General features: G+C 38.5%; 1 protein-coding gene across 5 annotated transcripts in view; it reads right to left on the bottom strand.

Annotated features, from left to right (window-relative positions):
• Positions 1-1,062: 1,062 nt before the first annotated feature.
• Positions 1,063-25,711, bottom strand: part of sh3gl2a (SH3 domain containing GRB2 like 2a, endophilin A1) — a 63,199-nt gene continuing 38,550 nt past the window's right edge. Inside the window, exons 2-13 of one of the 5 annotated variants that reach the window (XM_041784050.1) lie at positions 17,532-17,600; positions 15,216-15,288; positions 13,061-13,204; positions 12,704-12,837; positions 12,445-12,603; positions 10,871-10,974; positions 10,613-10,728; positions 8,506-8,520; positions 8,343-8,354; positions 7,928-7,939; positions 5,770-5,781; positions 1,063-5,662 (exon numbers count right to left, since the gene is read on the bottom strand). In XM_041784050.1, the coding sequence (XP_041639984.1) occupies positions 5,466-5,662; positions 5,770-5,781; positions 7,928-7,939; positions 8,343-8,354; positions 8,506-8,520; positions 10,613-10,728; positions 10,871-10,974; positions 12,445-12,603; positions 12,704-12,837; positions 13,061-13,204; positions 15,216-15,288; positions 17,532-17,600 (1,047 nt within the window). In that variant the 3' untranslated portion in view covers positions 1,063-5,465. The remainder of the gene's footprint in view (positions 5,663-5,769; positions 5,782-7,927; positions 7,940-8,342; positions 8,355-8,505; positions 8,521-10,612; positions 10,729-10,870; positions 10,975-12,444; positions 12,604-12,703; positions 12,838-13,060; positions 13,205-15,215; positions 15,289-17,531; positions 17,601-25,711) is intronic. The other 4 variants (XM_041784051.1, XM_041784052.1, XM_041784054.1 and 1 more) reach the window with 4 other exon arrangements.

Genomic DNA, 25,711 nt, shown 5'->3' with positions numbered 1-25,711 from the left:
TTTTTTTTTTTATCATCAGTAGCCTTTCATTTATTAAATCACCTTAAAAAATACATCTTCATTAATTGTTTTCAACTGAGATCTGATTTTAAAGCAACTGATCTTCAGGAGGAAGTTCAACGATGTCAATTAGGCTAAATCCTCAACAGTACCAGCTCGGGTACTTTATAGAGTTTTATCATAGATTCACACACTACACAATGGTAGAAGCTAACGTTTGACAAGAGTGGTTTATTCCAGTTAATAAATGATAGATTTACAGCTATAAATATTAAATCAGCTATAATGGAAGTATAATAAGTTTCTGCATCATTTAAAATAAAGATTCACCATAACACTTTACTAATACTTAACAAAGAAATCACTGAAGATTTATTATCTGTGTTTATAAATGACGTCTTAAGTCAGCAGTAATGCTTTAAAGATGATGATTTAAGTATTTTCTAATTGTTCAACAATGTTCACATTTTTTAAATTTGAAATGTTAAAGTAGGAAGTTGGTAGGGGCTATGACTGTCACCATGGCGGGGTAGTTGGTGACATGAAAATCATTCTTGTTCTTTTCATAAATACAAGCACCTTTGTTGGTTTACAGCATTTCCAGCAGCTTTACTGTAATTCTGTATTTGTACAGGTCATGTAGAGTTTGTATTGTATATCCCAGCTTACACATGCATATTTCCTATCTCTCAGAGCCTTTAACATGCTTGACGCTGTAGTCAGGACTTTGATAATGTTGCACTAACAGGATTATTGAGACCGCTCAGAGGTACCAAAGACATTTTCTTACCTGACCTATTTCTTTTTTATCAGGTTGGATTCTTACAAGAAGACATGAAAGACTCTACCAGGAAAATGAATAATGCATTCATCTTCTCCTCTTTACTGTGCCAGGTCCCTGCTGGGTCTATCTTACATCCTGAAAACAGTTAGAGATGGAGGGTGAGTGAAACAGTGAGGGAGATACTGACTGATTTATAAAAGTTGTTTTAAAATAGTGTTGATGTTTGTAGAAGAAATCACCAGAGGAGTAACTGTTTCTCTGTATTTATTTGAATAAATTACATTGACTTATCACATTTTTTTCTTTACATCAAGCATACAGTCTTAGAATCCAGTGCAAGAAGTAAAGAAACCAGAAACAAAGAAATGAAAGAAAAAACATCCAAAGACAATCATGTGCAGCACAGAGACTCCCTCCTTTCACGTTGCTTCTGGATAATATACTGTATATATACATCTATACTGTAAGTGTATACTCTTGTCACGGTTACAAAAATAAGATACGTTACTGTAGATGCGCGACTTTACACACAAGGTGAAAACAAAACACAGAAAAGCTGTACAGTCCTCATTGAGGGCAAAGATACACACGATTGTTAAAAAAAAATTGAAAGAGAAAAAGAAGGAAGGAATAGTGTCGCCTTTTAAAAAATAAATAAATAAATACATGACCTTCAGTCTGTACCATTATTCTTCCCCAGTCCATGAAGTTTCCTGTCTGATAAAGTTGTGCTTCCCTTAAAATAAAAAGTAACACTTAACATGGGACATCAGGTGATTTTGCATCATTTGCTGTAATTCTACTGAATCGGATGAGTTCTGCTTTTAAAGAGACATCCATGTTTGTTTGAATGTTGAACACTGTCAGAGACAGTACGTCATAAATACCTCATAGTAGAGGTCCTCTACAGCCCCGCCCCTCTGCATCATCACATGTACAGTATGCAGAGCCCTCCCCCATAAAAACAAGCACAACACTACCACAAGATGGGTGAAAAACAGTGTAACCGCTGCACTGATTATTTCAAAGAAGGGATAATACAGTTTTGACATTGCAGAGAATCAAATGAAGGGACATTGTGTTCAGATAAATACTCAGTTGGCTGAAACATGACAACTGCGAGTGGTTTGATTTCCAGCTTTTCAGTCAAAGATGGGACAAATCCCTAAAAATACTGCCTGAACCCTACAGCTGGTGAGAGAAATGTACAAACCCTCAATTCCAAAAATTAGGATGTTAAATAAAAATAGAATACAGTGATTTGCAAATCCCTTTCTACCTATATTCGATGGAAAAAAGCACAAACACAAGATATTTGATAATCAAACTGATGAAAAATTAATGTATTTTTGGAAATATACACTTATCATGAGATTGATGCCTGCAGTTTGGCCAGAAAAAGATAGGACAGGGACCAGAAGACATTGGAAAAGTTTCACATGCGCGCAGCTAAACAGGCAGCCAGTCTGAAACAGGCTTTTGGGGTTGCATGGTGGTGGAGCCTATCCCAGCTGTCATTGGGCAAGAGGCAGGGTATACCCTGGACTGGTCGCCAGTCAATTGCAGGGGTGACATATAGAGACAAACAATCAGGCGCACTTACAGCCAATTGCAAGTCACCAATTAACCTAGCGAGCATGTTTTTGGTGGTGGGAGGAAGCTGGAGTACCTGGAGAGAACCAAGATAGTTAGAGATTTCACCATCTGTTGCTCTAAAATATCATCAAAAGATTCAGAGAATCTGGAGAAATCTCTGCACGTAAGGGGCAAGGCTGAAAACCAGCATCGAATGCTTTGACCTTTGATCCCTCAGGTGACACTGCATTAAAAACCAGCATCACTCTGGGATAGATATAACAATATGGGCACTGGAAGTGACGCACTACCCCTGTTGTCCTCCCCTAACCCTGACCTTTATTCAGATGACCCCAAAATGCCCACTCATAGGGGTCTGCAGCCAGATGCTCTTGGAAATAATTGCTGTTCAGCCCTCCAAGTTCAAAAGCCAGCATCTGTGATGATGTGGGGGTGTATTAGTGCCCATAGTGGCATGGGTTACTTGCACATCTGTGAAGGCACCATTAAAACTAAGAGGTACATATGGGTTTTGGAGCAAAATAGCTTCCATCCAGGGGACATTTTTATAGTGATGTCCCTGCTTATTTTTGCAAGACAACACCAAGCCACATTCTGAACAAGTTACAACAGCATGGCTTCACAGTAAAAGGCTGCAAATACTAGACTGGCCTGAATGCAGTTCAGACTTGTCTCCCATTGCCAACGTATGGTGTACGATGTAGCACAAATGGAAACCTGAGAAACTTATGACGTATGGGAAATACTTCCACTTTCAATACTTACACAATTAGTGTCTTCAGTCCCCTGTTGCTTACAGTGTTGTTAGAAGGTGATGTAACACATGCACCTGTCCCATTTTTTATGAAACATTTTGAAGGCATCAAATTCAGATTGTGCACATATTTCCAAAAAAAAAAGCAATCAAGTTTATCATTTTGAACATTAAATATCTTGTACTTGTGATGTTTTCAACTGAATATAGGTTGAAAAAGATGTCCTAACTTTTTGGAATTGGGGTTTGAAAAATCTAGCCATGATTCCAAGGTCTTACGTTAAGTAAAAAGCACAAACCAGCGGCTTTGTGTCGTGGAAATGTTTTTTTTTGTGTGTGTAAGGCCGGCCACACACTACAGGATTTTAAGTCCCCCCGACGACTGCAGGGGCATATACCAACTGGAGCCTTGTCGAACACATTATTTGTTTGAGTTGTCTGCGTGTGTGGTGTCAACACGATTGTTTTACTGCTCCAAATCGTGTTGTAGCCTCCCAGACCCTGAATCGTAAATATCAAATGTGTTTGATATTTACGATTCTAGGTGGTAGTGCCGCTGATGGAGTACCCACAAGAACCAATGAGAGCGAGCACACTGGGTGGCGTCACCAGACGTATCATACTTACTTTCACCGCTCACAACCATAAACACAACTGAACCTTAATTCCAGCCAGGATTTCATCCTGAGTCTTTCCCTTGTTTTATGATTTTTGCTGCACCTGTAACACTAACAGGACAGCCTACTGTGGAGAGACAGCAAGATGGTATTGACAGACATCCGCGTTTTTTTTTCTGAAGTCACGTGATCACGTGAGGTCATAGGCAGGTCGGCAGGTGTGAGGTCTCCAGTGATCTGACAATCTGGCTGTTTCATCTAGTGTGTGCATTCAGAGGATTAAAGATGAAGAATCTTTGGAAATTGTCCTGAAGTCTGTGGTCTTCCACGGTTTTAAAATCACTTCAGATTAAAAAATCGTCTAGTGTGCAGTCGGCCTTTTTCGCAAACATGTCCACGGAGACAAAAGAAAAAATGACTTCTCATTCCGTTTGGCTGTTTATTTTTTTTTTGGCTCGGCCTCGTTTTCCTCTCAACCAATGGCTTATAGACAGCTAAACTACAGAGTACTAGTAGGGACGCAGCAGAGTGACGCCTTCAGCTGCAGAGAAAACAGGTGCCCTCAAAGAGCATTAAAGTCCTATAAGTTATTATTATCATTATTATATCACAATACATTGACCATTTGTCACACAAGCTGCTGATAAAATACACGTCAGAGGATTGAAACGTATGCACCATAGTTTTCTTACATCACTTCAAACGGGTTAAACTGCACAACTTGTGTTTTTGCAAATCAAGTCATCACTCCACTAATCACTGGCTCAGATAGGTAATGTCACGTACAGAAAAATACAGTCGTTCCTCCTCCTGATAAAAATACCAAAGAACTAGAGATTGCAAGCTTCAACCTTGATGCATTCAACACTTTTACTGACACCGTGAGTCTTGAAGCTGAAACAGGAGTTGATTTGTTCTTTTTTGCAGGTAACTTTGGTATCTTAATCACTCACACACACGTTGATATGTCAAAAAATATGATATTATGGGTTATTTTAGTTTGCATTATTAGCTAGACAGATCAGTGTGCGACTTTTGTCAAAAGTCAAAGCTGACAGACATCCTGGATGGAGTTTTTTTGAGCATGACAGGGGCCTAGTTTCTAGAAACTGCTGCCCAAGAATGCCAAAATACAAGAACCGTTAAAATAAAAGAAAACAAAATCCTCTCAACCTATTTTTTTTTATAAGATAAAACGTTAAACACTTGAAACCATGCTTGACCTAGAGTCTCTAACAAACATGAAGCACGTGAACCAATCTCTCTTTTTCTATTATGTGAGAGAGAAAGTTTCTATCTACTGTAGAGGTTTTTCCACAAAGTACAGTAAAGTGAATGAGAGAAAGAGTGAGTTTTGTAAAGCTGTTCTGATAAACTCATGAGGGACTGACAGCCAACGTAAACGGAGACAAAAGCCGGGACAGAAGTTGGATTAAAACGACTGAAGAAAACCTCTTGGGATACAGGCTGGCAGCAACGTCAACGCAGGTATTTGTTCACTTTTTTAATGCTAAAATAGTGCACCCTTGCTTTAATTTGTCATCAATCTTAGCTCCACATTGCGTTGTTGCCGTATAGCCTCTTTTTAAAGCGGAGTGCAGGCGGTTGTTAGGAATGTTTAGGAAAAAAGATTACTGGGGATACTTGAGGGAGGAATTGGACACTTGGATTCATTTCACCACCTTTTGCAGACACAGCTTGTATTTATGACGTCCTAGTGAGGCAGCGGCACCAGGATATCCACATAGTTGATGGGGAAGAAGCCAGAGTTGCCGTGCAGCATCCCCTCGTACCAGTTATCGTCGATCTTATTGGTCAGGGTGATGATGTCGCCCTCCTTGAAGCCTAGCTCCCCTTCGTTCTCAGGGTCAAAGTCGTAGAGGGCCCGACAGCAGGGCTGGTCCATGGGGGCTGCAGAAAATACAGTTTAAAAAGAGTAAGTCCAGAGGAGGGGAGAGGCTGCATTTACAGTACATTATAGAGATTAGCATCACAAGAAAGCAGGTGGAAAAGCTCACCTGGAGACCTGGCTGAAAAGGGGGAAAGCAGGAGGGTAGAGAAGGAGGGGAGGGGAAAGGAGACAGAGAAAATGGGCATCAGTGAGCAAAAAGTATCTAGATAAGGGAAGCTGTGTTTAAAGGAGAAGTTCTGCCGTTTGGGAAGAAGTTGCTCTAGACATTTAGAAAAGAGGTGTGATATAACTCTCAAGGATGTCTTTTAAGGCCACAGCTACACTGGTGAAGCATAAAGACTGCGAATGGGTGAGGCCGGTTTAGGAAGCTGGCATACTGTCTGTCCACATTTAAGAACAGCCAGGTAATTTTTATTGTAGCACTATGAGAAGAACAGCCTTTTGGGGCTGCTATAACAGTGTTTCTTCCACTCAGCCTGCTTCTTTTTAAACCACAAAAAGAATATGTAATGTAAAAAAATGACACCATTGTTTTTTTTGTGCACTGCCTTTCTAAAACCTTGTGCTTGGCATTTTTGAGACACGGCAGTTTATGTTTGGACCACAGGTGGCGCAGGAGAGCAGCGTGGGTATGGTAAACATTATTCCTTTGCTATCATTTAAGCTGAACAGTCCATGCATGTTGTTAATCTAGTAACTGGATTTTTTTTTACAATTCTACCTGCAGTTAAAAACAGATATGCAAATGGGAGCGCCGGTGATCCTGTAGGTTTTAAAGGGTTAAATCTCTACTTGAGTTCACCAAAAGGCATGTGGGAGACTCCATGGTCAAGTGGGAGAAATTTGTTTAGTCTGATGAGACCAAAATGTTTACCAGACAATACACAACCCTTGGCAGAAACCAAACACTGCATATTACCACAAATATGGTGGTGGCAGCATCATGCTGTGGGGATGCTTCTTGGAAGTTGACCCCAGAAGGTTTGTAAAATGAATGCGGCAAAATATAGGAAAATCCTGCTCATGCCCGATCCCCATGCAACGTGCAACGAGCAGTTTCGCAAAGAAGAACAGAGAAGAAGAAATAATTGTAGTCCAGATGTGCAAGTCTGGTTGAGACCTATCCACACAGATTTAGTGCTGTGATTACAGCCAAAGGGGATGAATATTTATGCACACACTTATTTTACATTACAATTTTATTTAATTGACATTAATTTGTAGAAATCTGTTTTGACTTTTACATTTAAGAGGGTTTTTCTGTATTTTTTTGCAAAAAAAAAAGCCAAATTATATTGACTGATTGATTTAGAAAATCAATCAATGAAAAAAACATCCATGGGGTTGAATACTTTTTATAGGCACTGTGCAGGTCTTAAAATGATTTTGAGGCACGCCGGTAGTCGAGTGGTTAAGGCGCATGCCATATACGCAGGCGACCCGGGTTCGAATCTGGCCCGTGGCACTATTTCCTGCATGTCTCTCCCCGCTCTCTCCCCTGTCCTATACTATCAAATAAAGGCCAAAAATAAATCTTAAAAAAAAAAAAAAAATGATTTTGAAGGATGGCACTTTCAAAATCTGCAAACTTTATTGTGCTATAAATGGATATAAAAAATATTCAATTTTGCTTTACTGTGGGGTATTTTATTTTGATGTGGTATCTAATGAGGATTGGCTCACTTTTGCAGTCAGTTTCAAGCAATGCTTTGGTATTGGTTTCAATTTTCAGTGCTGAAGATTGTTGCAAGATCACAATTTAACATGTTTTCTTAATTTTATATCACACCCAGAGTGTGATTGGCAATTTCTTATTTTTATCAGCTCTGAACTGAGACACTTTTCAAGCTTCCAGGCAACAAATTTGAGCACATAACAGTCAGCTTTAAAGGTGCCGGTAGGTCAGTTTATTATGAAGGCTTTTTGCTAAACTCAATAGCTGTGGCTTTGTATAAAACATCCAGAAATTACAGTTTTTTAATACCTTCTTATCTAACTTAGAAGAAACCAGCACATAAGCTAATTTCCCAAATTTTTGAACTTGTCCTTTAAGAATAAACAAAAGATTTGATTAAAAAAATATCAGGGTCAAAAGAGAAACCAGGGGTTAGACAGAAACAGCACTGCAGATGAGCTGCAATGCCAACAAAAATTCAGACAAAGATACACTTCCACAAAAGTCATAATATCAAAACAAAATAAAATGGACAAAAACGAGTGATAAAGAGATTTTTTTCATCCCTTCTCAAGTCACTCTAGCTCACCTGGAGATCTTGCTGCAAAGGAGAAAGGAGAAAACAAAGGTGAAAAACAGAGCTTCAGTGGTTATACTTCATAGTGTTTCTGGATGGATAAATGATGACGTGATGGGTAAGAACAGTCGGCGTAAAGATGAAAAGGTCTTAAACAAAGTGTGGAGAAACATAAATTAAAGGAGAGATGAATGGATGAAGGAAGAGGAGGAAACAGAAGAAACAAATGCTTGTCCACAAAGCCTTCGTTGTTGCAGTAGGTCTGGTTTTCTTTGTACAGTGGGCCAACAGCACTTGTTTTTCTGCTGATCTTATTTCAATGCACACATTGTAAAAATAAGATGGACAAAAACATAAAATATGAAATGAAGAAGTGATGGAAGAGATATGGAGGTATCTCTCTCCTGGGGGGTTCACTTTGTCTCACCTGGAGACCTTGCTGCAAAGAGGAAACCACACAAGGGGGAGGGAGGTAAAGAAGACAGTAAAACGTTTTAAGTGTAATGAAAGGATGTTATTTTAGAAATGAATTCATGTGCACACAGGCGGAGAAAACATATTGACAGATAAAGTTTGACCTGCATGCTCACCTGGAGACCTCGCCCCTGGAAGAATAAACAAAATCATAAAGGGAAAGAGAAGAGTGCAGAGTTGGATTAATTTAATCTGGATTATTCTGATCAGTACAGGCAAAAACTCATATGTTGGAAAATCACGCTGGGAAAAGAAAGAGAAAATTAGAAACAATGTAAAGACTGTAAATTCTCAAATATCTGCATTTTTTATTTACATTTTATTTAGATCATTATTATGGAATATTTGTATAATGTCTGTCTGTTATGTTGTAGACCCAAGGAAAAGAAGCTGCAGCCATGTGAAGGCTAATAAGAAAGCCAAATAATGGACTGAAACAAAAGAGGAGAGGGGCCATCTGGTTTGTTACCAGAGCTCAGTAAAAAAACAATTATGGTATTGTGGTGTATTCGTTCACATGGCATGGGTTACCTGCACTTCTGTGAAAGCTCCATTTAGCTTAAGAAGCAACCTGACACGCCAGATAGACTGTGTCATTTATACGTTGCATGGATATGTTTCACATTTATTTAGAAAACCTCCCAAAGAAAGTGTTTGGGAAGTGCAGACTTTTCAAAAAGTTATCAGACGGGGAGCAGGTGGCCTAGTGGTTAAAGGCGCTCCCAATGTACGTGGGCGGTCTAAGGCCCTTTACCGCATGTCTCACCCCCACTCTTGACCCTGTTTCTGACCCTATCCACTGTCCTCCTCTATCTAATAAAGACACAAAAATGCCCAAAAGTAAATCTAAAAAACAAAACAAAAAAAAGTTCTCAGACGAACACTCTGTCATATTCATGATGGGCCAATCAGAGCAACAAGACAAAATGATGTAGCAGACATACGCCACTCCAGTGCTAACCTCAGCTATATAGGCTAGCGGTGCCGTAATGAGCAGCGTGACTAAAATTAATGCCAAAGCCTATCAAGAGAGATGTGCAAACTATGCTCAGTGTGGCTCTTAGTACTTGTTTTAATAAAGAAATGTGGTTAAAGTCTGATTAAACTGGCGCTTTTCAACAGCTGCATTGAAAATAGCTGTCAAGCTTTCAGTGTGGCTGTTTGCTCTTGTTTTAACAAGGAAATGTGGCCCAGTTATGATAAACTGCCAGTATACTACAGCTACATCCAAGCTAATTGCTCCACCAGCAGCCATTCTATATACAGACTCAAACTACAACCCTCTCTTTCTCCCGTAATGATTGTAAACTTACGGTCACTTAAGGTCAGAAGCAGAGCAAAAACATCTATTCTGTCATCAAAATCTTTCAGTGCTGTTCTTCGCTCCACTTCTGAAAAAACTACAACTATACAACAGCTAGCTAACCGCTACATTAAGCAGTAAACATTGCTATCCTGGAATGACTGATTTGTCAGAACCATTTTCAGTTAGGCACAAACAATCTGGATGACAGCTTTTCAAGATGGATTTGCTTGATAATAGACATGGCACCTGACCAATCCCTCTGCTTTGCAAAGTTAACACATAGTGCTAAGAAGACAACTTTTTCCAGGGAAGACCTTGCTTAAGTCAGCAGAACAATGCCTAACCACATTCAGCATGGATTACAGCTGCATGGCTCAGTATCAAGAGTCTAGGTGCCAAACTGGTCTGCCTACAATCTTGACTTGTCACCCGCTGAAAATGTTACAGGTGCACTGAAGCATAAAGTAAAAATAAAGAGATGCGAAGCTGTTGAACAGCTTACATTTTAATTCAAGAAAAGAATGGAAACACATTCCACCGCAGATCTCCTCTGTTCAATGTTTTCAAAGTTCTGGTGAAATAAAAACAATGCAAGGAATACATGACCCCATACAAACTTTTTTGAAATGTTTGCCAGCAGCAAATTTTAAATGAGCCTCTAACATTATGATATTAATGGAGTACACCTTAAATCTTAAATTATTTGAGAATTTACAGTAAAAATCAAAAGCAAAGAGTAGCTAATAAAAAGGAAAGAACATTATTAAATAGAAACCTGCCCAGAAACCTCCCTCTACAGGTAAATACCACGGCTAATTTATTGGTTTGTCTGTCTTCGTATCAATAAGAGCAATAACATGTAGGGTGGAGTTTCTGGACATGTTTCTAGGAAGTGATGTTTGTTAGCATAGTCTCACCTGGAGAGCGAGCACCATGAATGCCTCCATTGTGGTTCTCACTGATGGAAAAGTCCAGAGATGTACGAGGTTTAGGAGTAAACTCTTTCCTTGGTTTGCTAGAGCATTCCCTTATCCTGCAGGAAAGAAACACAAGATCAGCACACAACTAATACAACAAGGCAAGTTTATAGTCTAGTACATTTAGCAACAAGGCAATGCAAAGTGCTTTAGAATGCTATAGTTAGTGTGAAAATGTACAGAAGTTTAAGCACTGACCGTTCATCGATCTTACTGGAGAGCTGTGTGAGGATCTCAGCAGCCCGGCTGTGGTACTCCACCTGAGCGTGGACCAGTGCAGCCAGCTGGCTCACCTGCTCAATCTGTGAAACATGCACAGCACCATCAGACCTCGTATAGCAAGATCACAGGAGAAAAGCTGCTATACTGGAAGACCAGAGAGGATTGAGACTGGCAGTTCATTCTTGACCTTAGAAGCTGTAATTTACAAAATAATCTTGCCTTGAGGTCTGGTAGCAGCTGATCAGGAGCTTGGAAAACCAGGTACCCTGAGGAGGATTATGCTATGTAATAGAAAATTTAAGTACCCTGACTGATGGACATTGTGGAGAGAGATTTTTTTTTTCCAGTATACAGTATCGAGTGGCTGACAGAAACATTTAAAAGGTTTATGACAGTAATCTGACTTTTTGGGGCCACTTAGGGGCAAAAACTTCTATCTACAAGGTAAGAAACATAGACTAAAACTTCTGCAGGTCCAATTAAATGATTGAGGATGTCCACAGCATGAAACATTACCAGTCTGTAGGGTCAGCTTCAGTCCACCTGGGGTTGCTACTTAATCCATTTTGCTTTGCTACAATCCCTTAATAAAGCGTTAAAGTTAGGATGTAACACCAAAGTAGAAACGTTTGAGCCTGCTCTCCTTTTGCTGACCAGCAGGGGGCGACCCTTATGGTTTCACCCTCAGATGGTCTGAAAGAAATTGTCACACTCAAGGTGTTCATAACCAAAAATGTCATAAATGACAATAAAAATAATATAAGGTAAATATTTATACATTAATATTTTTTCCATCTTCTTCTGCATCAGTTTTTTTAATTAACATCAGACTGGATCAGAAACATACAGTATTCCCCCCAGGAATTTAAACCATTAAATGCCAGTTCAAGTGTGACACCCTGCTGTTTGTCATGTAAGAAACACAAAAACGGATATATTTATCATGTACTACTAGTAAATTGAATTTCCATGAAGAGGATTAGCTCTGTCTTGAAAAATCTAATAATGAGTAAAATATTTGATTCGTAGGCATTTTTTTTAATTTTAGGATTTTCATGAATTGCTCCACTCTGGGTGTAAGTGGCCAAAAATGGATGCAATGCATAAGTAGCAGCAAAAAAGAAAAACATCCAATTAAAAAAAAAAAATTTCATTAATTCCTTACTTAACATCAAACTTGACCATTATTTTCAATTAGCCTTTATTTTTTAAAACTTTAACTCCTATCAGTGCCAGTTTAAGTGCAAAACCCCTGATTTTTGTCATGTTAAAAACATAAAAAATAAAATATTTTTCATGTACTACATGCAAATTGAACTTCCATTAAGAGTATTATCATCGCCTTGAATATGTTAATAATGAGCAACAACTTTGATCTTTATGCCCCTTGATGGAACTGATGTGTAGTTGGCTTTGGGAGGAGTAGAAGAAGATGATAAAGTAAACTGATAGACTCAATAAAACTCAGACAAAAGTCACAAAAAAAGGCGAGTAATCGCTAATAGAATGATGCGAGTAAAAATGTGTGGTCAGAGTAAAATGATTCTTACATCACTCTCCAGCAGGTTGAACATGCTCTGCTCAGCGATCTCCTTGGAGTCATCAAATTTCTCTAGTGCTTGCTTGATCTCGTCTTCTGTCACTTTGCCCTGACGCTTCTTCTTATAATCAAAGTCCAGACGGCGGCCCTCCATTTTCTTAAGATGATGCTGCAAGGAAAACCAGGAAGATACAATTGAAACCTCAGCTACACAATGATCCAGATTATTACATGTTTTATTGGTTAGTGTGAAGGTTGTGCTCGTGTACCTGAATCTCCTTCAGGTCTTTTTCATGCAGGTTCTGCAGTGGATCGATGAAGTTCTGCTTGACTTCCATATCCAGAGCGTCCTTCACCTCACCGAGCTCACGCATGGATTCTCCGACGTCGATGAGAGCAATGCCTGAAAAACAAAGACACATTTAGACACTAATTATAGCTGACAGTTCAATAACGAGGTGAAATGTTTGCCATCGGTGACACTTTCTCATCAGAACAGTGGATTTCAATAGATAGGCAGGGAAAACAGGCTTGTGCATTTTTAATAATGCTGTTACTACAGATCAAAATTATGCCTTTAAATTCTTGTGTTAGTGCTTCTTCTCTTGAAGTGTTGTTCATCTTACCAAAGTTGGACTCCTCTCCGAGTTCCCTGCCAAACCGCTGCATGGTCTCTCCCAGGATGGCCTCGGTCTGTGTGTAGCCTGGTCCCTTCTCCTGACCCCGCATACGAGACATGGAGTTCATCATGCTCATCTTAGCTCTGGTAGCTGTGGAGGCAAAGCACTAATGAAACCAAACAACACTCAGCTGAATGTCAGGCCATGGCCAGCCAAAGAAGTATTTTCCTTAAAATACACAGAAAAGGTCATTGGAGCAATGAAGACATTTAAGCGTTTAAAAGGTTAATGATCATCTTTTATACACTTTAGTTCATTGTTGGGAGGCAGAAGAGCAGGTGCAAGTCAATCTGTTTATTATCCAACAGTTAACCTATTTAAAGATGATGCAGCCTCTGCTTTTCTTAAACATGAGTCAAGTTGGTCTTAATGGAGACCGTTTATTTACCCGATGTCTTCCTGTTTGTACTGCTACTTCTGTTATTTAATTTACAGCAGAATAAACACAGGAATTGTTCAAATAATGTACTGAATACAAATCTATACCAAGTCAGTGACTGTATTTGCAACTGACTATAAGGTGGAGCTGGTCGTCTCTCACACAGAAGGTCAGGGGTTTGATCCCCAGCTCCTGCACTCATGTGTTGTTTTGTCCTTGGGTGAGACACTTAACCCAAATTTGCCCCTACTGCTGTGACAATGACATGTGTATGTGTGTGAATTTACATAAATGGGATTAGCTAATACACTTTACATATACTATATGGACAAAAGTATTTGGCTACACCTGTGAATTCAGGTGTTTTAATCAGACCTGTTGTCACTGGTGTAAAAAAACAAGCACCTAGCAATGTAGTCTCCATTTGCAAACATTTGTCATCCAAATAGGTTGTTCTGAAGAGCTCAGTGACTTCAAGCATGGTGCTGTGATGGATGTCACCTTTGCAACAAGATGGTTCGAGAAATTTTATCCCTGCAGGATATTTCCCTCTCAACTTTAAGTGATATTACTAGAAAGAGGAAGAGTTTAGGAACAACAGCAACTCAGCCAAGAAGCTGAAGACCCTTTAAAATTACAGAGCATGGTAAATGACTGCTAAGGTGCATAGTGCGTAAAAGTCATCAAAGCTCTGCTGATTTCATAGTCGAAGAGTTCTGAACTTCCACTGTTACTAATGTAAAGACAAAAACTGCAACAGAAGCTTCATGAATGGGTTTCTCCATGCAAGCCTCACATCACCAAGTCCAGTGCTAGAGTTGGATGGAGTGTTGACAAGCTCACCTACACTTGACAGTGGAGCAGTGGAAACTTGTTCGGTGGCGTGCTGACTCATGTTTCTCTGGGTGAGTCTGGGTTTGGCAGATGCCTGCCTGACTGCATTGTGCCAACTGTGAGGTTTGGTGGAGGGGGGATAATGGTAATGGGGCTGTTTTCCAGGTTTGAGCTAAACCTCTCATCTCCAGTGATGCTTCATTAACATTTTAGACAATGCTTTGCTTCCAACTTTGTGGCAACAGTTTGGGAAAGGCCCTTCTCTATTCCGACATGTCTGTGCCCTAGTGCGCAAAGCAAGGACTATAAAGACATGGTGTGATGAGTTCGGTGTAGGAGAACTTAACTGGCCTCCAGAGCCCTGACCTCAACCCCATGAGCACCTTTGAGATGATCTGGAAGGAGAATTGCAAGCCAGACATTCTCATCCAACATTAGTGCCCAACTTCATAAATACTCTTCAGAATGAATGGGCACAAATTCCCACAGAAACACTTCAAAATCTTGTGGAAAGCCTTCTAAGAAGAGTGGACACTGTTACTGCTGCAAAATTGGGGCTGACTCCATATTAAAGCACATGTATTTGAATACAATGTTAACAGTCCCTGTTGGTGTGTTGGCCAGGGGGCCGAATACTTTTGTTCATATACCGAATACAAATTGACTATGCATTTTTTTTTTTACAAGTGTGTGAATATGAATAGGTGAACACTCTGATTAGATGAATATTTATGAGAAATACACTGTCAGTTGAAAAGTATGAATTATGAGTGGGGTACATACTGATGATCTTCATCTAAATATTCCATAAGAGGACACCTTGCACATCTCTTTAAAAGAGTTTCAAATAATCCCTACTAATCATGTATCATAGCTCTTTAATGTCACCTGGGTTTGGCTGCAGATACTCAGTGGTCTTGGTCATGATGTCCAGCACAGCCCGAGCTGTGGTGTCAATTTTCTGTAGAGCACAAAGCAAAGCAACATGAGGATGGAGACGGAGACAGAAGGAGCAGAAATAACAGTAAAGAAAAGATAAATAGCTGGCAGATTGTGGAGGAGGTGGAGAGAAATAAATCAGCAATAGAACAATTTCTGAATCCATGGAAGCTGTCATCGAATAGAGATAAAACCAGAATGAAAGGAAGTGTTGCTTTGTTCTGCAGTAAGGGGAGAGTGAGACATGCTGAGAGCTTAGTGAGATGAAACCCAACAGCACTGAAACAGTGTATGTTTCTGCACTGGACTCCATTTTACTCTATACAACCCTCGTCTCTACTACCTAGCTATATCTCTATGTTCTGTGATTTCACATCTGCTAGTAAGATTTTGGTTTTGCATGCATGCATGCATGTAACTATGCAATGATCAAAAAGATCCTTCAAAGATAGAGACAAGTTCTTGCAGACATGCCTAAGCGTGGTCAGTTAGAGACATGTCCAGAGACAGACATCAAAAATAGTTTGTAGAAAGAAAGAAAGCCGGAGTAAATTGAGATGGCTCTATGCTGACTGTAATTAGGTGAAACTAAAGATACTAATTGATGTAATTGGCTCTTCTGCCATGATGTGGACTGATGCTGACCGGCAGCTAAATAAAACATCCTTGCATTTTCGCCTTTTCTGCTGCATGTCACTCCCATGTCTAACACATCGATCTTCATGCTGTGCATATAACTCTTGAGAGTGCCCAAAAGGCAGGAGGGCACATGGGCTGTATCATCTTGCTTATATAGTCCTTTAGTCTTGTAGTAATGATTTTAGTGCCTCCTCTTATTCTGCTATCAGGGTTATCTTAGTCTCAGCCACATTGGATACCTTGAATAATTAAAAAACTTTAAGTATCTTTGACCACTGTGACTAACGTTAGATCCTGTAGCCATCTGTGAATGTAAACATTAACTTCTTATCAACTTCTCGGGGTAGGGTGTTCTGATTCTGTGAGATCGGTCTGGCTGCAATCCACAGATCTCAGACACCCCCTCTTGCAGACCATTACATTGGGACGCCACATCTGTCAGGATGCAGTTTGCCAATACAATGTATTTCCTCATAGTTTTTTTTAAACCTTTAACTTTATTCATTAACAAAGTTTGGCGTTTACATTCATGAAATTAACATATTGCAAACATTAGGAACTAAGCAACATTTCATAACTAAAACAAAAAAAAGACAGAAATGTTTAAAAGTAGATATGTAGATATAGTGGCTCACTTTAGCTCCATAGCTACATTAGCTGCATAGTTATTCATACTATGTAAGCCAAAGTAACTACAATATTTTTAGCTTTAGCAATGTGAGCTTCAGCAGATGTAAATGATGCTAATGTAGCTAAGTTAGCTTTAACAAATGCAGCATAAGCTAACGTAGCTAACGTAGCTTAGTTAGCTTTTGCTTTGGCTACATTACCTACGTAGCCATTTCATGTGAATCAAATACAGGTTTAAGAGGTCTGCAAAACTATGAAAGGACTATAAGCAAATATGACACACTTTTTCACTGATTATGTTTTTTAATGTTGGTTATGCCTTCAGTTGTTCTTTAGTAAATTTTTGTTTTCATGCATTTCAACATTGTGTCTAAATTTGTGTGACTGTGTTTGTCGTGTTTCATGTGGTTACAAAGCAAATTTCCCTCATCAGACAATTAAGTTGCAGTTGAAGTACAGTCTTCACTTACATTGCCTACCCTTTTTAACAAAGTTTACCAGACATGCTCCAAACTGTGTTGCTGCAAATCCCTTAAAATGCCTTTCAAATCATGGGCAAGGTAGTTGCTTAAGCCACGGAAGACATTTACAAGCAGTTTCCTTGTTAATAAGATGTGAAAATAATAACAAGCATTGTATAGAATTGATTTTTTTCAACACATTATAGTCCATAATCATGTCTATTTAGGTAAATGCCATCCATGACTACCAGTGATGATGAATTAGCATACTGAAGGGTCGGCCATTTTTGTAGGGGAAGATTTGCTATTTGCTATTTTCTGTCAATACATGTCAGTGAATAAAGGATTTTTTTAAATTAAAAAAAAAAGTTGGTTCTTTTTTTTTTTTTATTAAAGTATTACAGTCCAACTGTGACTGGACTGTAGTTGACAGCAGGGGAGTTTGGTCTGGTTGTATCCCATAACATTTAAAATCTTTTAATTCATGTACAGGTATTTCATTCTCAACAGCTCATAACTGAAAGACTCCACTTACTTTTTCCATTTCAGTGAAGTCCTCATCGAGCTTCGTTCCTTCTGCACCACCAACTTTCTCACTCACTTTCTGCAAGAAGACAAGAAAAAAAAAAAACATTAAGAGTTGAAGTGCTCATTTGTTAGGTTAATTGTTATTGATCCTTTATTTATCCAAGAAAGGCCCAAAGAAGAGAAACATCCCTTCTGTTTGGTTTTCCTGGGTATAATGGGCAACATAAATAAAAGGTTCAATAGAAGTCGATCTGAGGACACATATGAACAAAACACAAGCAAAAAAGAAAAAGCTAAAGGGAACTGTGCCACATTTGCTCCTGTTAAAGTCATAAAAAGAAAATATTTGTTTCGGTTTGATGTAATATGACAAAATGGATCACTGCAAATTCCAGACATCCTTCTTATTTTACTCAAACTTAAATTCTGAATACAAGATGAGGATTGCACACAAAAGTCTGTGGTTAGGAGCACAATAAAGAAGAAAATCCAGGTATGCCCTGAAACCACCTTTGCTTTTATAACTGTAGCCTCATTCAGGTGTATGAGATGTAGAAGTTAAGTAACGTGTGCTGCAGTAAAAGATTGTTTTTTACCCTGCCAGTGTGTGTTATGTGACCCAGACCGTGTTTACAAAACCCCGCTCTCATAACCTCTCTTCAATTAAGATAATGTCAAACATCAACGATACACAAAACCGCAGCTTCACCCCGTGCTCGATGCAGCACAAACCCATTTCATTGATAACACAGAAACATGAACATCACCTCTCACTGTGACAACGCTGCTGTTCATAGATTACAGGATAAGTTTGAATGACCTTTACATGAGTGTCACCAGTCTGACATTGATTAAAACTGGTTTCAGGGTTAATTATGGACTTCATGTGTCTGCGGTACACTTTCAGCAACACACTTACAACTCTTCTGCTCTTATTTTTTAAATTTCTTTTAAACAGCAGCAAAGGCAGACTTTTCTGACTGGGGTGGGAAAAGTGTAGCAGTGACTTATGCAGGGATGAATTCAAGTATTTCCTCTCAGATACAAGAATAAATCCCTGTTATTTACTTTGCCCAATTTCACTTAACATATCTAAAAAAAAAGTTACTACTTATCCCCTGCAGGTGTTTAGTTCCTGTGAACAGAACAGCGTGACAACATCATTATGCCTTATTTTAAAGGGCTTCAATAGATGCCAGAATTCAAAATTTAAATACAAACCAAAGCAAATGTGGCATTCAAAGGAAGCAACAAAGCCCCAAAACATGATAGGCTATAAGTCCTACCTCTGGCAAAGCAGATGGCCAATCGTAGTTTAGAATTTTTGGGGCTGCCACTAGGGTGCAGTGTTGTACCCAGTTGTTATTTTAAATTAGAAAAAAAAGAAGTTATTTTATTAGATATTTTATTTTATTTTCTAAAGAAAATAAATGTCAGATGGCTGGGGGATTTTTTAAACATAGTCCTGGATATGTCAGAGATTAGCAGCAAAATGTATTTTGATGCATTAGTTTTGTGTTGTGTCCAATTTCAAACTTTAACCCCTCATAAGCCATTCATGGACAAAAATATCCACTCATGAAAACCGTTATGAAGATATCACAGATAAATATTTTCCACTTTTTTTGGTGGAAATCTCAAAGCCAACTTCAATCCAGCTCAAAACTAACAAATGTTAAATAGTTTTCAGGGTTTTAACCCCTAAAATGCCAGTTTGAATACATGGTGCCACTTTCATAACATAATCATACATAGAAATTTTTTTGCATGATTCATTTTTTGGTAGTTTTTGATTTAAAACTTTGCTCCCTAATAAGCCAAATTATCCACTCTTTTTTTTTTTTTTTGGTAAAATCTTCCAGTTAACTTCAGTCCTGATCAAAACAACCAAATATTAAATAATTTTCATGCTGTTAACCCTTTCAATACCAGTTTGAATACATAGATCAACTGTTTTATATGAAAATCTACACAAAAAATGAGATATTTTCTACATCATACATGATGGCGGGCTGTTTTTTTTCAAATTATAGTCTTGGATTGTCAAAGTGTAGCAACAAAATTGATTTTGATGCATGACTTGTTTTATGTGGTGCCCTATTTAAAACTACTCCTTAAAAGCCATTCATGGACAAAAATGTCCCATTTGCTTCCATTATATTCACATTTTTTAATCTCTCTGCCATAGCATAACAAAATCATAAATCTGTCATTTCAGTGATTCATTTTGAGGAAAAACAGTAAAATGTATAATTTTAAGCATTTACACCTAGAGGGTGCTATTTTGCCATTATAAGAATATGCATGAAATACATGCAATTTATTAGTGGTGAAACCGCTATAACATATTGTGGCGATCCAGGAAGCACTGGCCCGGAGTAGGGACTGCTGGGATTGTTTTGTGCAAGGTAATTCACTCTTCTGATGTTCTATAATGTTCATGTTCATGTTCATTGTGTGGTTGTAATTGTGCATGTTTCGTTTGTTGGTTCATGTTTTTGGGGGAGGGTGTTTTTTTCAAGTGTCACACCATGAGTGAGGGGGTTAATGGTGTAAACTACCCTGTCTGTCTATGTGTATATCTGTGTTAAAAATAAATGATAATTACTGACACTCACTGTATGAGGGCTTGTCAAACGCATTCAGCTTGTCTATGGACCATTCCTCACCACGGCTCGCCATGACATATTGTACCATTGCTGCTTTTGAATTTTATAAAAATGTAAATTCTACACATGGATTATTAGGGTAGTAAATGTACATCGAAAAAACTACAGGCTCTCTAGAAATTGAGTGCAAGATTTCAAAATGTATCAAGAAAACAACCCTCCTACAAAAATAATCATACCATCTGCATAGGCAAAATTATCGCCAAAAAAAAAAAAAAAAAAGTGGAAATTTCACCCATTTGGACAAAAATGTCCAGAATGATACTTGAGGTTTAATCATCTTTCCTCTTGGACTTGTCTATACCTGCCATGCAAGTCTTTGTGAGAGACTGTATGCAGATCTATTTGTCCTTTACGATTCTATAGACTCTATGCTGCACATGAAAGTCTGACTATTCTTTAGACATGAAAGTCAGGACCCCTTTAAAGCAATACTGAGTTTCTCCTTCAGCTGCAGCAGCAGAGAGCGAGGTGAAATAAGAGAAAGAGATGAAGTATGGGCAGCAGAGAGCTAGGAGAATTGGCCCTTATGGCTTCAGACATGGCACTGATCCACACACACTGACACAAACATAGAAATAAGTCCTGTGGGCTCCTGTCAGTCTGTCTGCTGATAATATTTACCGCTCTGCCACCATCCAGCTCTTCTCTGTGATGTAACCAGACGGCTTGGGGGGGCAGCTAACTGACGCAACCAGGCCAGACACAGGCCTCAGAGGACGGACTGAGGGAGGCAGAGGAGCTTTCAGGGAACGTCACAATGCGTGACTACAGACAATATGAAAGCTAAGGTCAGAGGAAGTTGCCTCACCTTGAGTTCAAGACTGAAAAATCACACTTTGCGTGACCTCTGTGGACTGAATGTGCCAGTTTTACGTTTTTAAGGTCTACTTTTGTGGTTTCTTTGCTCAGCAGCACAAAAAAGAGCAAAAACAAAGCTCATAGATCCTAATTTAACAAATTCAACCTCATTTTAAAAACATAGACTTGTGATTCATGACGGACAGCAGGTTTATAATAAGTCTAAGCCGGTGACAGTGGTTTATGCAGTGTAAGACTTCCTGAGGATCTGTGCTCTATGAGTCATCTCCACAGTCTCCTCTGATCCCTCCTCTGAAACGGCTCAATATTTTGACAGCAATGCAAAACACAAAGCTACACACACACAGGAGTCACATATCCTGTCATATGTTTCACCTGCACATCATTAAAATGACTTCAAATCCTCCCTGAGCTAGTTGCCATGGAGACAAGTATCTGCCTGTGCCTGGCTTAATCAGGTGTACATGTCAGCATGTTTGACTTCCTGTTTTTTCTTGCCAATCTTCGGTCAGCAAATGAAAAGGAATATATTTCCCCCTTTTTGGGTGGTTTTATGTTTTGCTTTTTCTTTGGTTTTGTTCAAGTTTTCTCAATCAGTGCTCTTGGACGTTTTATTTTATTAACTCAGTGAGTTTAGATCAATTTGTCAGTAGGTGCAGAAGTTCGCACAGATCAAGGTTTGGAGAACAGGAAGAGTATTATTCCTTGAAAATAAAAAAAGTACACAATGTGGTACATTTGGGGAAATTTGCCCTGAAATGGCCAAAAAACTCAAAGACCCCAGCAAGCTACCATGTAAAGATTCAAGAGCATTAAAAAATCAAGCCATATATCGTTATTGTTGTCTTGTTATTGGTGATGTATCCTTCCCCTTGGTCTAAATGAAACGTATGTGCCATGCAGCTGAAATACAATATGAATCAAGCATGAGAGGAGAGTTTTGACCCTATATAAACCAGCTCTAATATGCTCTGTTTAGGTGTGTGTGTCTCTTTAAATTCAAATGAGCTCCTTCTGACCCCACCCCTTTCTTCAATGAGGCCAACACCAGTACAGCTGAGTGCTATGCTGGACTCCTGACAAATCCAGCGAATGGTCCTCCCCAGTGGTGGTTTATTTATAGTATCAGCAGTATTGTATAGTAGTGTGTTTGATCAGAAGCATTAGTGCTAGTTTTCATCAATTTGAGTACCTGGTTTACATGCCTGGTTTTTGCTACTTTCTGCCTTTTTTTTGCCTCTATTAACCCATTTTAGTCACAGTAAACACATTTTTTGCACTGTCAAAGTATTCTTACTACTTTTACATTCTATTTCACTACCTTTATACCCATTTCTGCCACTTTCTGCCTATTGTTGCCTTTTCATCACTTAGTATGTCCATTTTTGCCAACTTTAACTGCAGTTAACTATTTTCATGCCGCTTGTTTTGCCACGTTAAATCAATTTTTACCCCATGTACCCACCTTTTCTTTTACTTTTTCGTTTTCTGCCTTTTTGTCACTTTAAACCAAATTGTGCCATTTTCGGCCTATATTTTGACCCAGTTTTGCTCCTTTGAAACCTATTTAATCACCTTTTCTGCCTATTTTCATCACTTTCCACTTAGTTTTTGCCCCTGTCTTTCCACTGTTTCCACTTTTAACCCATTTTGCCACTTTAAACAAATTTTGACACTTTTAACCCATTCTTGCCTTTTTTAGCCTATTGTTGCCACTGTTAACCCCTTTCTGCCTGTTTTTGCCACTTTCATTCATTTTTGCACCACTTACAGCAATTTTTGCCACTTTGAATCTAATTTCACCACCTTTGATGCCCATTCTTTGCCTCTGTTAACCCATTTTTTTTCACTTTTAACCCATTTTAATTCTGTTTCAAGAAAGCAGGTTACATTATAAAGAAGGACATGTACTACTAAATAGAAAAATGAACATTTGTTGCTTTGATAAGAGTGGTTATTATTAAAGTAAGAAATATATATATGGTGATCATAGCTTAACTTTACAATGAACCATGATTCTGCTGACCTCCCTGGGCCCCCAGCTTGGCCGGTCCCTTTTATCCCCCCTTATGGGTGGTCTTAGATTTAGGTGGAGTCCATGGGTTGAGATTCCAGGTGAGGGGCAGATATTATGATAATAATTAATTGTGATGTCACAATGGGCACAGACTGAATGGACCATCAGATTTCATGTTTTCAGAGACAGAATGACCACAACCAAAGGACTAGGTTGGCTTATTTCGTATCTGTTGGTTGGTCGATACTCTGGATAACTAAATAGATGTTCAATAATACTCAGAAATGGATTTTTCATGGCGCCTCCTATAAATAAAGTCTATGTTTATGTATGTATCATTAGTGAGCCACAGCTGCATCACCTGTAGCGATGTTTGAAATGACACTTCTGTTGTTCATCCAGGCTGTGTAATCACACACTGTGCTTTTTTACACCTGAGGTGAAATATGAACACAGACACATGTCATGGCAACCTGGTTTCAGTCACATCATGTGAATGTACAATAAACATGTTAACACAGCCTACTTTAAATAGAAGCTGGTATTATTATATAAAATAACCCCTCATCATTTGTGTGTTCCAGCACATAACCAAGGAAATGACGAACACACACGCCTGGAAACTTAATGAGTCATCTGAGCTCAGAATCATGTATTCAGTATCACAAAGAGAGAGGTAATATGAAGAGGGAGTTTTTTCTATAATATTCAGCTGTGTATGACACCTGAATATAATGACATAAAATACTGCTGTGGGCAGATATTTTCTCTTAGTCTGTTCCTATATAAAGAATTAGTTAGATGCTCTGACTCTAGATGATGTTTAATGCTACATGGCAGGTTTTATAAGCTTGAGAATGAAAGGAGACTCTACTGATTTTTCTTTCCATATTTCTACTCTTGATCTTGAAAAGATGAAAAGGTGGTAATAATATTGTTTTAAAAACTAAGTTTTTAATATTCTAAATAAGTATAATTTCCATGCACTCCATGTACAGAGGCAGTTTACCTTGAAGAGAGCAGCCTGGATTTTAGTCCTGTTTGCTGAGAATCCCATGCCTTCCTAAAAACATGCATCTAAAGTAGCTAATACAGCTGTGCAGATATAAATATCAAATTAGACACTTTAGGGTCATATCAGCTCATATTTTGGAGTATTTTTGGTTATTATTGACATAAGATGGTATAAAATCTGTGACTAAAGAAACTAGGATGCAAAACTTGTCAGATATAGCCTAATACGCAGCCAAAAAAATACCTAAATCTCTTTTTAGGTACATTAAGGGACAAAAACTGCTTTTAGCTGACATTTTAGACTGTTTTAAGGTCCTATCAATAAATAGATAAAGTCAGACATTTTTAACCTAATAAAACAGGTGCTCCAGGAAGCGCATAGTAAATCTTAAATCTTAATTTGCATCAGTGTTGTTGACTAAAACTATGACTAAAAATGTTCGTTTTTTTTCCATGACAAAAACTAGACTAAGACTAACAAAAATAGATCTGTGAGGACTAAAACTGACAAAAAGTACGTTTATTTTTTTGTCAAAATGACTAAAACTAGACTAAAATGTAATGTAGTTTTTGTCAGACATTCAAAATTCATGATATTTCTCCACTGTGGGTAAATCTGTCAAAAACAATGCAGCTGTATCTATTCTGCCTCTCAGCTGTAGAAAGCAGGGACCCCAGGTTTGGCAGAATGCATAAAACACACTACCATGGTTTGGTACCAGATTTAGGCAAGAAAATAAATGCTTGGACTAAAAGTAAGGACTAAAATGTAAGGACTTTTTAGGGACTAAAACTAGGCTAAAATGTTTTGAGTTTTTGTCGAATAAACTAGACTAAAGCTTAAAAGGATAGAAATGACTAAAATGTGACTAAAACTAAAATGCGTTTCATTTAAAGACTAAAACTAAGACTACAATTAAAAATAGTTGCCAAAATTAACACTGATTTGCATAGCAAATCTCAGCAGGCATGTACTAACTGGCGTAAAACCGTCTGTCACATGACATTCCCCGCTCTTACTTTCTGACTCCATCCACTGTCCTAGGGATAAACTTGCTGTTTAACGCATGTGTCCAGCTGCATCATGATGCTCTTAGAAATATGATGGCGTATACATCTTGTGTTCCTCTAGAGCAGTTGGTTCTCAACATTGGGATCAAGACCCCCTGGGGGGTTGTGAGACACTGAGAGGGGTTGCCAGATGTCTTCCAAGAAACAATATTCTGAAACTATTTTAAATTGTATATTTGACCCTTTTTATATATAAAAATATATGCATAAAATTAGTTACATGTAAAATAAAATCATGGTCATCTGGTGAGATTTATGCTGAAACCAGTATTTTAAAAAAATCCTATAAGTCTGCACACAACTATTCTTTAATGTGCATAGCTGTGTTCAACCACACTCCAACCCTCCGTCAGGGGGTCCCTGGTCTCTGGCCTTAAGCTTGGGGTTGCACACACACCAGAAAGCTCAGGCTGTATACAACTATCTGATGTGTGAGATGTAAACTACAGACATAGTAACACCGGAGGAGGTTGCTGTAATGGTAGTTCTGGGATCAGAACGAACAAATGTTAACATCAAGTAACATCAAATAAGCTCAAACTGATTAGTGCTCAGAACCAGCCTCTGCACTTTGTTTCTATGACATTTTCCTCC

Source organism: Cheilinus undulatus, linkage group 4 (genome assembly GCF_018320785.1).
Source record: "Cheilinus undulatus linkage group 4, ASM1832078v1, whole genome shotgun sequence".
In the NCBI taxonomy this organism is placed as follows: domain Eukaryota; kingdom Metazoa; phylum Chordata; class Actinopteri; order Labriformes; family Labridae; genus Cheilinus; species Cheilinus undulatus.
Note: the sequence above shows the minus strand (reverse complement) of the source record. Positions and strands in the feature narration are given on the sequence as shown.